This window comes from Nerophis ophidion, linkage group LG03 (genome assembly GCF_033978795.1).
Source record: "Nerophis ophidion isolate RoL-2023_Sa linkage group LG03, RoL_Noph_v1.0, whole genome shotgun sequence".
Classification (NCBI taxonomy): Eukaryota; Metazoa; Chordata; class Actinopteri; order Syngnathiformes; family Syngnathidae; genus Nerophis; species Nerophis ophidion.
The window spans coordinates 12,437,265-12,450,817 of record NC_084613.1 but is presented as its reverse complement, the minus strand read 5'-3'; the positions used below and the strand labels follow the sequence as shown (position 1 = coordinate 12,450,817).

The following is a 13,553-nucleotide window of genomic DNA, read 5'->3' as shown; positions in this document are numbered from 1 at the left end:
GGAATGGTTTGAATAGGTTGAAAAATGTGGGAGTTGTGCAACTTGGAAAAATGGCGCATTAATTTCAATGGGAACTTCCTGGAAATGTGGGAATTTTTGGCAAACATGGGATTTTTTGGAAAATGATTAGGAGCATGAATGAGCTGAATTGGTTGGTGTTGGAATTATTTAAATCGGTTAAGAACTGTTGAAGTAGTAGCAGTTTATAATTGAGAAATTCCTGGAAGTTCTGGAAAACTGGGAATTTTTCTAGTTCCTTAACCAACCTGGTTTTTGTCCTAAATATGAGTGTTTGGTTTGGAATTTGGGAAAGTGTTGGTTTCAATGTCCAGGGTTAGTGGAATGTGTTGGTGTCGGAATGGTTTGAATAGGTTGGAAAATGTGGGAATTCTGCAACTTGGAAAAATGTCCCACTAATTTCAATGGGAACTTCCTGGAAATGTGGGAATTTTTGGCAAACATGGGATTTTTTGGAAAATGATTAGCAGCATGAATGAGCTGAATTGGTTGGTGTTTAAATTGTTTAAATGGGTCAAGAACTGTTGAAGTAGAAACAGTTTTTAGTTGAGAAAGTCCTGGAATTTGTGGAAAACCGGAGTGTTTGGTTTGGAACTTGGGAAAGTGTTGCATGGTTTCAATGTCCAGGATGAGTGGAATGTGTTGATGTTTGAATAGGTAGGAAAATGTGGGAATTGTGCATCTTGGAAAACGTCCCATTAATTTCAATGGAAACTTTGTGGAATTTTGGGAAAAGCGGGATAACCTTAAAAATGATTAAAAGCATGAATGAGCTGAATTGGTTAGTGTTGGAATTGTTTAAATTTCTCAAAAACTGTTGAAGTAGTAACAGTTTTTAATTTCGGGAAAATCGGTAATGTTTAGGGTTTTTTTTGTCCTGATTAAGAGGAATATTTTGCGGTGGAACGGTCGAAGTGGGTTGACAAATGTGCAAGGAGAAGTCGCCAGAAAAAAGGGTGGGAATAGGACTTTGGAAAACCAGGAGTTCTGGAAAATCCTGGAAATTTTTTTGAACTTGGAAATGAATAAGTTTAAATTTCCAGAACGGTGGAATGGTATGAATATGTTGAAAAATGTGGAAATGGTGCAAGTTTGAAAAAGGACCAATTCCTTTTGAATGGGAAAAATGCCCTAAAAAAAAAGAATTACGGAAGATCCAGGAATTAAAAAAAAAAAATTGTTCAAATAGAGCACACAATTAACCGGCCGAATATTTTGAAATTGGAACAGTTTGAATCCGATGAAAAAATGTGGGAATTCTGAAACTTTGAAAAATGTCCCATTGATTTCTATGGGAATTTCAGAAAATAAATGTGAATTTCAGGAAAAGCGGGAATTTTTTTGAAAATGGGAAAAAACTTCAAATGTTTTGAATGAGTTGAAATGGTTGGTGTTAAAAAATTTCAAATCGGTAGAGAAATGTTGAAGTAGTAACATGTTGAATTGAGAAATGGTATCGCGGAGTTCCTGGAATTTTGGGAAAAACCGGGAATTTTTCCAGTTGAAAAAAACAAAACAATTTAGTTTTTTGTACTTATTAAGAGGATTGTTTTGACGGTGGAACGGTCGAAGTGGGTTGACAAATGTGCAAGGAGTAGTCGCCAGAAAAAAAGAGTGGAAATAGGACTTTGGAAAACCAGGAATTCTGGAAAATCCTGGAATTTTTTTTTGACTTTGAAATGAATAAGTTTAAATTTCCAGAACGGTGGAATGTATTGAAGGTGGAATGGTATGAATATGTTGAAAAATGTGGAAATGGTGCAAGTTTCAAAAAGGACCAATTCCTTTTTAATGGGGAAAATGCCCCCCCAAAAAAGGAATTAAGGAAAATCCAGGAATTAAAAAAAAAAAATTGTTCAAATAGAGCACACAATTAACCGGCTGAATATTTTGAAATTGGAACAGTTTGAATCTGATGAAAAAATGTGGGAATTCTGAAACTTTGAAAAATGTCCCATTGATTTCTATGGGAATTTCAGAAAGTAAAAGGGAATTTCAGGAAAAGCGGGGATTTTTTTGAAAATGGGGAAAAAACTTTAAATGTTTTGAATGAGTTGAAATGGTTGGTGTTAAAAAATTTCAAATCGGTAGAGAAATGTTGAAGTAGTAACATGTTGAATTGAGAAATGGTATCGCGAAGTTCCTGGAATTTTGGGAAAACCGGGAATTTTTCCAGTTGAAAAAAACAATTTTGTTTTTTGTACTTATTAAGAGGAATGTTTTGACGGTGGAACGGTTGAAGTGGGTTGACAAATGTGCAAGGAGTAGTCGCCAGAAAAAAAGAGTGGAAATAGGACTTTGGAACACCAGGAATTTTGGAAAATCCTGGAATTTTTTTGAACTTGGAAATGAGTAAGTTTAAATTTCCAGAACAGTGGAATGTGTTGAAGGTGGAATGGTATGAATATGTTGAAAAATGTGGAAATGGTGCAAGTTTGAAAAAGGAGCAATTCCTTTTGAATGGGGAAAATTCCCCCCAAAAAAAGGAATCATGGAAAATCCAGGAATTTAAAAAAAAAATTGTTCAAGTAGAGCACACAATTAACCGGCTGAATATTTTGAAATTGGAACAGTTTGAATCCGATGAAAAAATGTGGGAATTGTGAAACTTTGAAAAATGTCCTATTGATTTCTATGGGAATTTCAGAAAAAAAATGGGAATTTCAGGAAAAGCGGGAATTTTTTTGAAAATGTGAAAAACTTTCAATGTTTTGAATGAGTTGAAATGGTTGGTGTTAAAAAATATCAAATCGGTAGAGAAATGTTGAAGTAGTAACATGTTGAATTGAGAAATGGTATCGCGGAGTTCCTGGAATTTGGGGAAAACCGGGAATTTTTCCAGTTGAAAAAAAAAAACAATTTTGTTTTTTGTACTTATTAAGAGGAATGTTTTGACGGTGGAACGGTTGAAGTGGGTTGACAAATGTGCAAGGAGTAGTCGCCAGAAAAAAAAGAGTGGAAAACCAGGAATTCTGGAAAACCAGGAATTCTGGAAAATCCAGGAATTTTTTGGGAACTTGGAAATGAGTAAGTTTAAATTTTCTAGAACGGTGGAATGTGTTGAAGGTGGAATGGTATGAATGTGTTGAAGAATGTGGAAATGGTGCAAGTTTGAAAAAGGACCAAAGCCTTTTGAATGGGGAAAATGCCCTAAAACAAAAAAAGGAATTATGGAAAATCCAGGATTTAAAAAAAACAAATTGTTCAAGTAGAGCCACAATTAATCGGCTGAATATTTTGAAATTGGAACAGTTTGAATCCGATGAAAAACTGTGGGAATTGTGAAACTGTGAAAAATGTCCCATTGATTTCTATGGGAATTTCAGAAAAAAAATGGGGATTTCAGGAAAAGCGGGATTTTTCTTGAAAATGTGAAAAACTTTCAATGTTTTGAATGAGTTGAAATGATTTGTGTTAAAAAATGTCAAATCGGTTGAGAAATGTTGAAGTAGTAACATGTTGAATTGAGAAATGGTATCGCGGAGTTTTGGGAAAACCGGGAATTTTTCCAGTTGAAAAAAACAATTTAGTTTTTTGTACTTAAGAAGAATGTTTTGACGGTGGAACGGTTGAAATGGGTTGACAAATGTGCAAGGAGTAGTCGCCAGAAAAAAAGTGTGGAAATAGGACTTTGGAAAACCAGGAATTCTGGAAAATCCTGGAATTTTTTTGAACTTGGAAATGAATAACGGTGAAATGTGTTGAAGGTGGAATGGTTTGAATGTGTTGAAGAATGTGGGAATTGTGAAAGTTTGAAAAATGACCAATTGTTTTTGAATGGGGAAAAATGTCCCGAAAAACGTGGAATTATAGGAAATCTGGGAATTTTTGGAATTTGTCAAGGGAAAGCCCGCGATTCCCGAATAGGCTGAACAGTCTGAAGTTGGAACGGTTTGAATCGGGTGAAAAACGTGGACGGTAGAGCGCGCCAAAATCTGGAGAAGAAGAACTTAAAGAAGTTGAATAAATAGATAAATATTGGTGTAGAGAAGCATATGCTTTGGAGCATTCACACAATAATGTTTTTGTTTTTTAATCTTAGTCCGAGGACATGACAGTTTTGCACGACTCCTTTCCCAATCCTCCTCATCGTCCCCCTGCTGACACGCACCATTAGCTGGATTACTTTGCGTGGGGTGCCCCATAAAAGCCATGTGAGACTGGAACGTTCTGCCCCATAATCTGTCTACAGCCCTACATGTCAGGATCACAGATGAAAAGCAGCTTTTAAATATTTAAAACCGGTGCTTTCCCATCTGGCATCCCTCAGAAATGTATTGAAAAGTGCAAAGTCCATTCCACTTTAGGAGTCATATTTATAGTCAGTTCCAGAGTCAAACCCTCACCATCTTTAAGTTACTGTGGTATGTAACGATAAATGTTAATTAGTTGTTGGTATTATCGTTCTAAAATAAAATGATCCAAAAATTTTGATGATAAACTTGCAAGCCTGAATACAAACATGAAAACACGAGACATTCATGTATTTCCCCCTTAATAAACAGCATGTTAGCTCAGGCCTGGACAATTATTTTGACTCGGTGGGGCCACATTTAGAGAAAAACATGTGTCTAGGGGCCGGTGTATCTATTTCTAGGAACACTAATACAAAACCTCACAATAATTACTGATTGAAAGCTAAAAGCGTTATGACAAACTGCCTTAAAAAACGTAATGGAATTTTATTTTTTTCTATGAACGATAAAACACTGAATATTGACAAAATATGAATGTCACACCCGCTTTCGATCGACATATTTTACAGTCAAGTGAAACGCAAAAATAATGCAACAAACCGAGAAATATGAACGCCGAAAACCCACTTACAATCTGATATATCACTAAGCTTTAGAACTTTGTTGTGAAAATCTCCTTCCGCGTCTGTGGAAACGCTTCTCGCCCACACTGCTTGGTGGCTCACCTGAGCTGCTGTGACGTAGATTAGATAGATTAGATAGTACTTTATTCATTCCGTCAGGAGAGTTCCTTCAGGAAAATTACAATTTTCAGCACAATCCCATTCAAGATCAGACAAACATTACAGGGAGACAGAACAGGATCGCTGACGGGTCTGCCGGCTTCCAGCGCCCCTTAGAAAAAAAAGGTGAAATACAGGTAAACAAGGGGGGGTTATCATAGTAACTAATTAGATGACCATAGTAACTAATTAGATTACCATCCATTTTATTCCACTTATCCTGGGTGGGGTCGCGGAGGCAGCAGCCTAAGCAGAGAAGCCCAGACTTCCCTCTGTCCAGCCACTTCGTCCCGAGGCGTTCCCAGGCCAGCCGGGAGAGATAGTCTTCCCAACGTGTCCTGGGTCTTCTCCGTGGCCTCCTGCCTAGGGAGGCGTTCGGGTGGTAGTAACTAATTAGATTACCATAGTAACTAATTAGATTACCATAGTAACTGGTGTATCATCAAAAAGCGCAGATTACAACCATTGAAATACGTCGTATAGTTCAAGACTTATGGTCATTAGAGAACATGACTGCACATCATAATGGCAGGTACACTTTCCATCTTAAAGATCTAAAACAATTATTTGGGGATATCCGGAGGGCCAGATTGAAAAGCTTAACGGGCCGCATGTGGCCCCCGGGCCTTAATTTGCCCAGGTCTGTGTTAGCTGGTCGAGTGGCAGGATGTACAGGTTGAACAAAGGGGGTCCCAGAATCGAGCGGTTTGGTCAGAGACGCAGTTACCAATTTCAACAAAGTACGTCCTTTGATCAAGAGAGGACATAAACCAGTTAAGAGCAGTACCCAGTGTCATGTTCAAACACCGATGACATCTGTTAATCAGACAAGAAGCAAGGAATCATGCAGAGACAGAGTTCAATTTTGCTCATGAGGAGAACGCATGGAGCTGCACACTTAGTCACAGTCTCGCCCTACACTCTAAGGTTCAGCTCCCACGTCCCTCTATTTATTCAGGAGTCAACATCACTAAAGGCCGCCTCGAAAAGGAGTGGTCACATATATTATGCCAAGCAGGTCCAGTACGCACAATATGTATCGGAATGTGGTGGGGCCTTGTGATTTCCTTTTTTCTGCTTCGTCTGCGTGCTGTCGTCTTATGTTCGTTGACGTCCTTGGCCGTTAGCGGGCTAAAACAAAGATAACATCTGCGACCCAGGCCACCCCTCAGACAAGAAATTTTGTCCTTGCACAGATAGATAATATGCAGCTTGAGCACAATAGCTAATAACTATAGCAACAGACTTTAAGCCTACTAAAGTTGTGTGATAATATATATACATGATTAGTCTAACACACCCTGTATGAAGGAAGGCAAGATTGTTTTATAAATATCTCGGCCATGCTTTGATTTTAGGTTTTCGACTCCTATGCAGATCCCAAGTCCTCAATAACAGGTACCATTTAAATAAGAAAGGTAATTTTAGCATAATAGGTCCCCATTAAATAACCCTTAACAAACCAATATAAATATAAGCTAAGCCATTACAACCAAACTAAGACTAAGACTAAGAAAACACACAAAACCTGCAAAATAGTGGGGTTTCTGACCGTGTGTTCATTCTTTTTAGTTATTTCACAAAAATAACTTGGTCAAGTTCCAAACCAAATTCCAAACCAAACACTCCTCACATTCAGGACGAAAACCAAGTTGGTTAGGATCCAGAAAAATTCTCGGTTTTCCAGAAATTCCAGTAATTTCTCAATTAAAAACTGTTACTAATTCAACATTTCTTGACTAATTTTAAACAATTCCAACACCAACCAATTCATCTCATTGAGGACATTCATGCTCCTAATAATTTTGAAAAAAAATCCTGCTTTTCCCAAAATTCCAGGAAAATCCCTTTGAAATGAATGGTACATTTTTTCCAAGTTGCACAATTCCCACATTTTCCAACCTATTCAAACCATTCCGACATCAACACATTCCACTCATTCTTGACATTGAAACCAAGAATTTCCCAGGTTCCCAACAAAACACTCATTCAGGACAAAAAACAAGTTGGTTAAGGAACTAGAAAAAATTCCTGGTTTTCCAGAAATTCCAGGAATCCCTCAATTAAAAACTGTTACTTCTTCGACATTTCTTGACCGATTTTAAACAATTCCAACACCAACCAATTCAGCTCCTTCAGGAAATTCACGCTCTTAATCATTTTCAAAGAATTCTGCTTCTCCCCAAAATTCCAGGATGTTCCCATTGAAATGAATGAGACATTTTTTCCAAGTTGCACAATTCCCACATTTTCTAACCTATTCAAACCATTCCAACATCAACACATTCCACTCACCCTGGACATTGAAACCAAACACTTTCCCAAGTTCCAAACAAAATTCCCAAACCAAACACTCCTCACATTCAGGACAAAAACCAAGTTGGTTAAGGAACTAAAAAAATCCCCAGTTTTCCCCCAATTTTTTAAAGGGCATGACGGCACGTCGTGACATTGCTGGCTTTAGGATCGGAGGAGCATGTTCGGCAGCGCACGCACAGAGAGTACTTACAAGCAGACACAGTGTGTAGACAGACAAAGGCGAAGGGACGCATTTTGGCGTAAAAAATAACAATAAAGGTGAAGTTCTAACACTGAAACGTCCTGAGGTGCTTTAAGACATGGCTAGCTAACTAGCGGCTAACTTCCAGCCGCAGTCCATGTCAGAAAACTAACAAATTTAGCTGAACTGCACCAACTTTGTCAAGAGGAGTGGTCAAAAATTCAACCAGAAGCTTGTGGATGGCTACCAAAAGTGCCTTATTGCAGTGAAACTTGCCAAATATTAACATTGCTGTATGTATACTTTTGACCCATGCAGATATGGTTACATTTTCAGTAGACTCATAATAAATTCATAAAAGAACCAAACTTCATGAATGTGTTTTTGTGACAAAACAAGTATGTGCTCCAATCACAAAAAATAAGAGATGTAAAAATGATTGGGAATTTAAGACAGCCATGACATTATGTTCTTTACAAGTGTATGTAAACTTTTGATCGCGACTGTAAGTGTAAACAAACAACAACATATGATTTTGTTCATTTTCAGTATGTGCTTGTACTATTTTTAAACAAAAGAAAATCATCTGAAGTTGTCTTTATTTTTAGGTTATCATGCCATGATTTTAGCAATCCGGCCCACTTGGGTATAAATTATTTTAGCTCCGTGTGGCCACGGAGCTAAAATGAGTTTGACACCCCTGACTTAGTAACTTTATTCATTTACAGTATTTTTTTAAAAAAATCACTCATGACCAATAAAGGTTCTTTGATGAAGTTAAACTATGCTAATTGGAATTTCTCATAGCAATCTATTATAGAAAATAGGTCAAAGGAACCCCCCGCGACCCCGAAAGGGACAAGCCGTAGAAAATGGATGGATGTTAAAATAATTTATAAATATAAAAATGAAAAACAAACAATACTTCATTATAATTGAAACAGTCCGTTTAAGAGTCAAACCCCCACATCCTTTAATATGTCAATATTTGGTATTAAAATCACTTAAAAATAAAAATAATGATACAATTAAAATCACTGCTTACTTATAGAGCACCTTTGATAAAGTTAAACAATTTTGTTTGAATTTCACATAGGAATTTGTTATATAAAATGTTACAATTATTAATAAATATACAAATGAAAAACAAAAAAATAATTTATTATAATTGAGGTGGCGACTTGTCCAGGGTGTACCCCGCCTTCCGCCCGATTGTAGCTGAGATAGGCACCAGCGCCCCCCGCGACCCCGAAAGGGAATAAGCGGTAGAAAATGGATGGATGGATGGAGTCTAAGAGTCAAACCCCCACCATCAACATGCTTTAACATACATCAATATGTTATTAAAATCACTTAAAAAAAATACAAATAAAACCACTGTTGACTTATAGAACATCTTTGATAAAGTTAAACTATTTTGTTTGAATTTCACATAGGAATATGTTATAGAAAATGTTACAATTGTTAATAAACATAAAATGAAAAACAAAAAATAATTCATTATAATTGAAACAGTCCGTTTAAGAGTCAAACCCCCACATCCTCTAATATATGTCAATATTTTGTATTAAAATCACTTAAAAATAAAAAAAATTAAATCACTGACTTATAGAGCATCTTTGATAAAGTTAAACTATTTTGTTTGAATTTCACATAGGAATCCGTTATAGAAAATGTTACAATTATTAGTAAATGAAGAAATTAAAAACCAAAAAATTATTCATTATAATTGAAAGTCAATTTAAGAGTCAACCCCCCACCATCAACATCCTTTAACATACATCAATATATTATTAAAATCAATTAAAAAAATAAATAAAAATAAAATTAAAATCACTGCTGACTTATAGAGCATATTTGATGGTTAAATTATTTTGTTTGAATTTCACATAGGAATCTGTTATAGAAAAAGTTACAATTATTTATAAATATAAAATGAAAAAAAAAATTATTCATTATAATTGAAAGAGTCTGTTTAAGAGTCAAACCCCCACCATAAACATCCTTTAACATACGTTATTAAAATTACTTTTAAATGAAAAAAAAAAAAAAAAAGAAAATCGCTGCTGACTTTTCGTTGATAAAGTTAAACTATTTTGTTTGAATTTCAAGTAGGAATCAATCAGTTATAACATACTGTCAGCTCCACAGTCCAGCCATCATCATCCCTTCGTAACTTTGCCAATTTGCAGTATATTATTAAAATGACTCATGACAAATAAAGGTTTTTTGAACAATTTTTATTGGAAATTTCCTGTATGAATCTGTTCTAGAAAATGTTACAATTATTAATAAATATAAAAATGAAAAACAAATAATTCATTATGTTAAAGAGTCAAACACCCACATCCTTTACACATATATCAATATTTGGTATTAAAATCACTGCTGACCTATAGAGTATCTTTGATAAAGTTAAACTATTTTTGTTTAAATTTCACGTAAGAATCAATTATAATTGAAAGAGTCAAATCATCACCAATGTACTTCCTTATTAACGGTTCAGACAAAGTTTAAAGTAGCATCTTAACTCTGTGTAATTCAGATCAAAAAAGAAGTTAATCGCTGTTAGTGACAATATCATCCCCTGTTGTGGAGGTAAAAAAACAGTACGTCAGGAGGTTGCCTACAGCCACAGCTAACCACCAATTGAATCGGCACTAATCAGAGGTGGTTATTTGCGTTTTTAGACCACAAAGCCAACGGTTATCGGAGGTTAGTTGATCCATTAGTTGTTCCTTTGGCTTAATGACAATATCACCCCCTCTTTTGGAGTTCATAAAACGGTACACCAGGAGGTTGCCTACAGCCACAGCTAACTGCCAATTGAAATGGCACAAATCAGAGGTGGTTATTTGCGTTTTTAGACCACACAGCCAACGGTTATCGGAGGATAGTTGATACATTAGTTGTTCCTTTGGGTTAATGACGATATCACCCCATCTTTTGGAGTTCATAAAACGGTACACCAGGAGGTTGCCTACAGCCACAGCTAATTGCCAATTGAAATGGCACAAATCAGAGGAGGTTAGTTGCGTTTTTAGACCACAGAGCCAACGGTTATCGGAGGTTAATTGATACATTAATTGTTACTTTGGGTTAATGACGATATCACCCCCTCTTTTGGAGTTAATAAAACGGTACACCAGGAGGTTGCCTACAGCCACAGCTAACTGCCAATTGAATCGGCACTAAGAGGTGGTTATTTGCTTTTGTAGACCACACAGCCAACGGTTATCGGAGGTTAATTGATCCATTAGTTGTTCTTTCGGGTTGAATCCCAACTTTTATGGCATATGGATCTGCTCATTTTCAGATGTCTGATTAACTACTATTGGTTTGTGTCCTCTTAGGCATGCACAAGCCTCCGTTGGCACCTAAACCCAAGCCGGCACAGCTTCAGAAGGCCGCGCTGCCTCCCTCCACCCCCGCAAAAGATGCCCTTTCGCATCAACCTCCTGGCACGCTCGGGAAGACGAAGCCCACACTGGCCCCCAAGCCCAGCCTTTCCAGACTGGAGTCCAAACCCGTCCCTTCGAAGGAAATCCAGCGGATCATCAGTGTCCTTAACAGCCAAAATGGAGTTAATCAAGAGAAGAAGAAACCAAACTGGGATTATATTATTCCTATTTGTCTTTGTAGCCAGAAAAACTGCATGTGCATCAGGAACAGTCACATGGACAAAACTCAGAAGGAATTGAAGACAAACTCAAGTGAAAAAAAGCTGGACAATGCAAGAACACCTATAGCTAACGGCCAACTCCCAAGCCATAAACCTACTCAACAGACTGCACCTGCTTTAGGCCAGATCCTTAACAGGACCGCCTCAAGTCCTCAGTTGAAAGTCTGGTTTTCTTCTGACCAGATCCGGAGCAATGTCGCCAACGGTAATGTTGGCCAGCAAGGGCAGGATCCACAGGAAGATATGCAAAACTCTAGAAAGCCCTTTCCTGTCCCGGTGCCCCGTAAACCCAAGAATACCTCCACTCTGATCCACCAGGAAGAAATTGAGGAAATCCTGGAAGTGAGGGCCGTAGAAAAGTTAAAGGAGTCGTTTGAAGGGAAGGACAGTGAATCCTTAATAAGGCTCTTCTCGCGGCCTGCCCTGCCACCCAGGAATAACCCTTATCTTGCAGCACCTGAAAAGGCGCCAAGTTCTGCTCTGTCCACGTTTCAGGACAATGTGGAGGAAGAAGACCTGGGCTGGGACAGCATTTATGATACGGAGTTATCTGTTGACAAGGTGGACGATGATGTGGAGGAGAGGGAAGCAAGACGTACTGACCAGGAGGCCGCCAATAAAGACCAGAGCGACGGCTCTGGTCTTTTGGAGAACCAGGACAGGGTGGCCAAGGTAACTCCGAAGAAGCCGCAGAGGAACAACAGCCCAATGGCTTGGATGAAAAGGACTGCATCACCTGACGCGATAAAACTCGGAATTAACCGACCCCTGCCTCCTGTAAAGGCGACCAAAACTTTGGAAAAGCAACAACCCGGATCCTTTTCCGGTACAGACCACGTCGGTTTTGAAAGACAGAGTCACACTCTCAGGAAGCTACTGGATGCGAAACTCTCCACTATGACGCTGCCCAAGTTCATGACCACCAAAGGATCCCAGACGCCCTCGGAGTCCTCCAGCAATGACCTGGTCATACCCCACCATCCCCACGGGGCTGAACGTAACGGACTGGAGCAAAGCGTGGACGGAGACGAGTTCTGCCCCAGCAGTGAACAAGACATGAACTATGAGAACGTCTGCCTCTATGAGGAGATACCGGACTATGAGAACATCTACTTCGGCAGCTCAGATGGTTCCAGTGTGGCCTGTCAGAGCCTGATGTACAGTGACGAGGGGATTTATGAGGAACCGGGGGCGTATTTGGATAAACTCTCTTACTACGACAGGTAGGTGATCATTTCTCCTCTCAGCCTATGTGATAAAAAGTTTTTGTTGGGCTAAGTTGCAGAGAAAGGCCTTGGGTGACTTCCTCTCGCCATCAACGTGAATGGAATGTCGATTGACCCTAATTTGTGTCGCATGGTGACATGCCGCATTCTTCTTTGGATTCCTGTTTGGGTAGTTTTGCATGTTTGCCTTTCAGGTATGGATACTCAGTGGGTGGACCGATGATGATGATTGTAATGATGATGATAATAATGACATTTTAATTGCAAACCTCCCATGTGTGTTTGGAGGCAATTGTTCGGAACATTGAGATTTAGTCGGTCCAACATTAGATCGATCCATCCAGCCATACATCTTTTTCCGCTTATCCGAGGTCCGGTTGCGGAGGCAGCAGCCTAAGCAGGGAAGCCCAGACTTCCCTCTCCCCAGCCACTTCGTCCAGCTCCTCCCGGGCGATCCCGAGGCATTCCCAGGCCAGCCGGGAGACATAGTCTTCCCATTGTGTCCTGTGTCTTCCCCGTGGCCGCCTACCGGTCGGACGTGTACGAAACACCTCTCGAAGGGAGGCGTTCTGGTGGCATCCTGACCAGATGCCCGAACCACCCCGGCTTTACTTTGAGCTCCTCCCGAAAGACAGAGCTTCTCACCCTATCTCTAAGGGAGAGCCCCGCCACCCGACCGCTTGTACCCGTGATCTTGTTCTTTCGGTCATAACCCAAAGCTCGTGACCATAAGTGAGGATGGGAACGTAGATCGACCGGTAAATTGAGAGCTTTGCCTTCCGGCTCAGCTCCTTCTTCTCCACAACGGATCGATACAGCGTCCCCATTACTAAAGACGCCGCACCGATCCGCCTGTCGACCTCTCGATCCACTCTTCCCTCAGTCGTGAACAAGACTCGGAGATACTTGAACTCCTCCACTTGGGGCAAGATCTCTTCACCGACCCGGAGATGGCGATCCACCCTTTTCCGGACAACAACATTAGATCCAGGATAAAAATGACCAGTGGTCAGGTTGGCTCGAACAACATTTCTATTATTGTGCTTGTACAAACCCTGGTTCCATATGAGTTGGGCAACTGTGTTAGATGTAAATATAAACGGAATACAATGATTTGCAAATCCTTTTCAACCCCTATTTAATTGAATG

At 39.1% G+C, this 13,553-nt stretch overlaps 1 protein-coding gene across 2 annotated transcripts in view; it reads left to right on the top strand.

Moving 5' to 3' along the window:
* LOC133549125 (FYVE, RhoGEF and PH domain-containing protein 6-like) overlaps positions 1–13,553 on the top strand; it is a 66,201-nt gene that overhangs the window by 1,691 nt on the left and 50,957 nt on the right. For both annotated transcript variants that reach the window (XM_061894266.1, XM_061894267.1), the window contains exon 2: positions 10,850–12,401. In XM_061894266.1, coding sequence (XP_061750250.1) covers positions 10,850–12,401 — 1,552 coding nt within the window. The remainder of the gene's footprint in view (positions 1–10,849; positions 12,402–13,553) is intronic.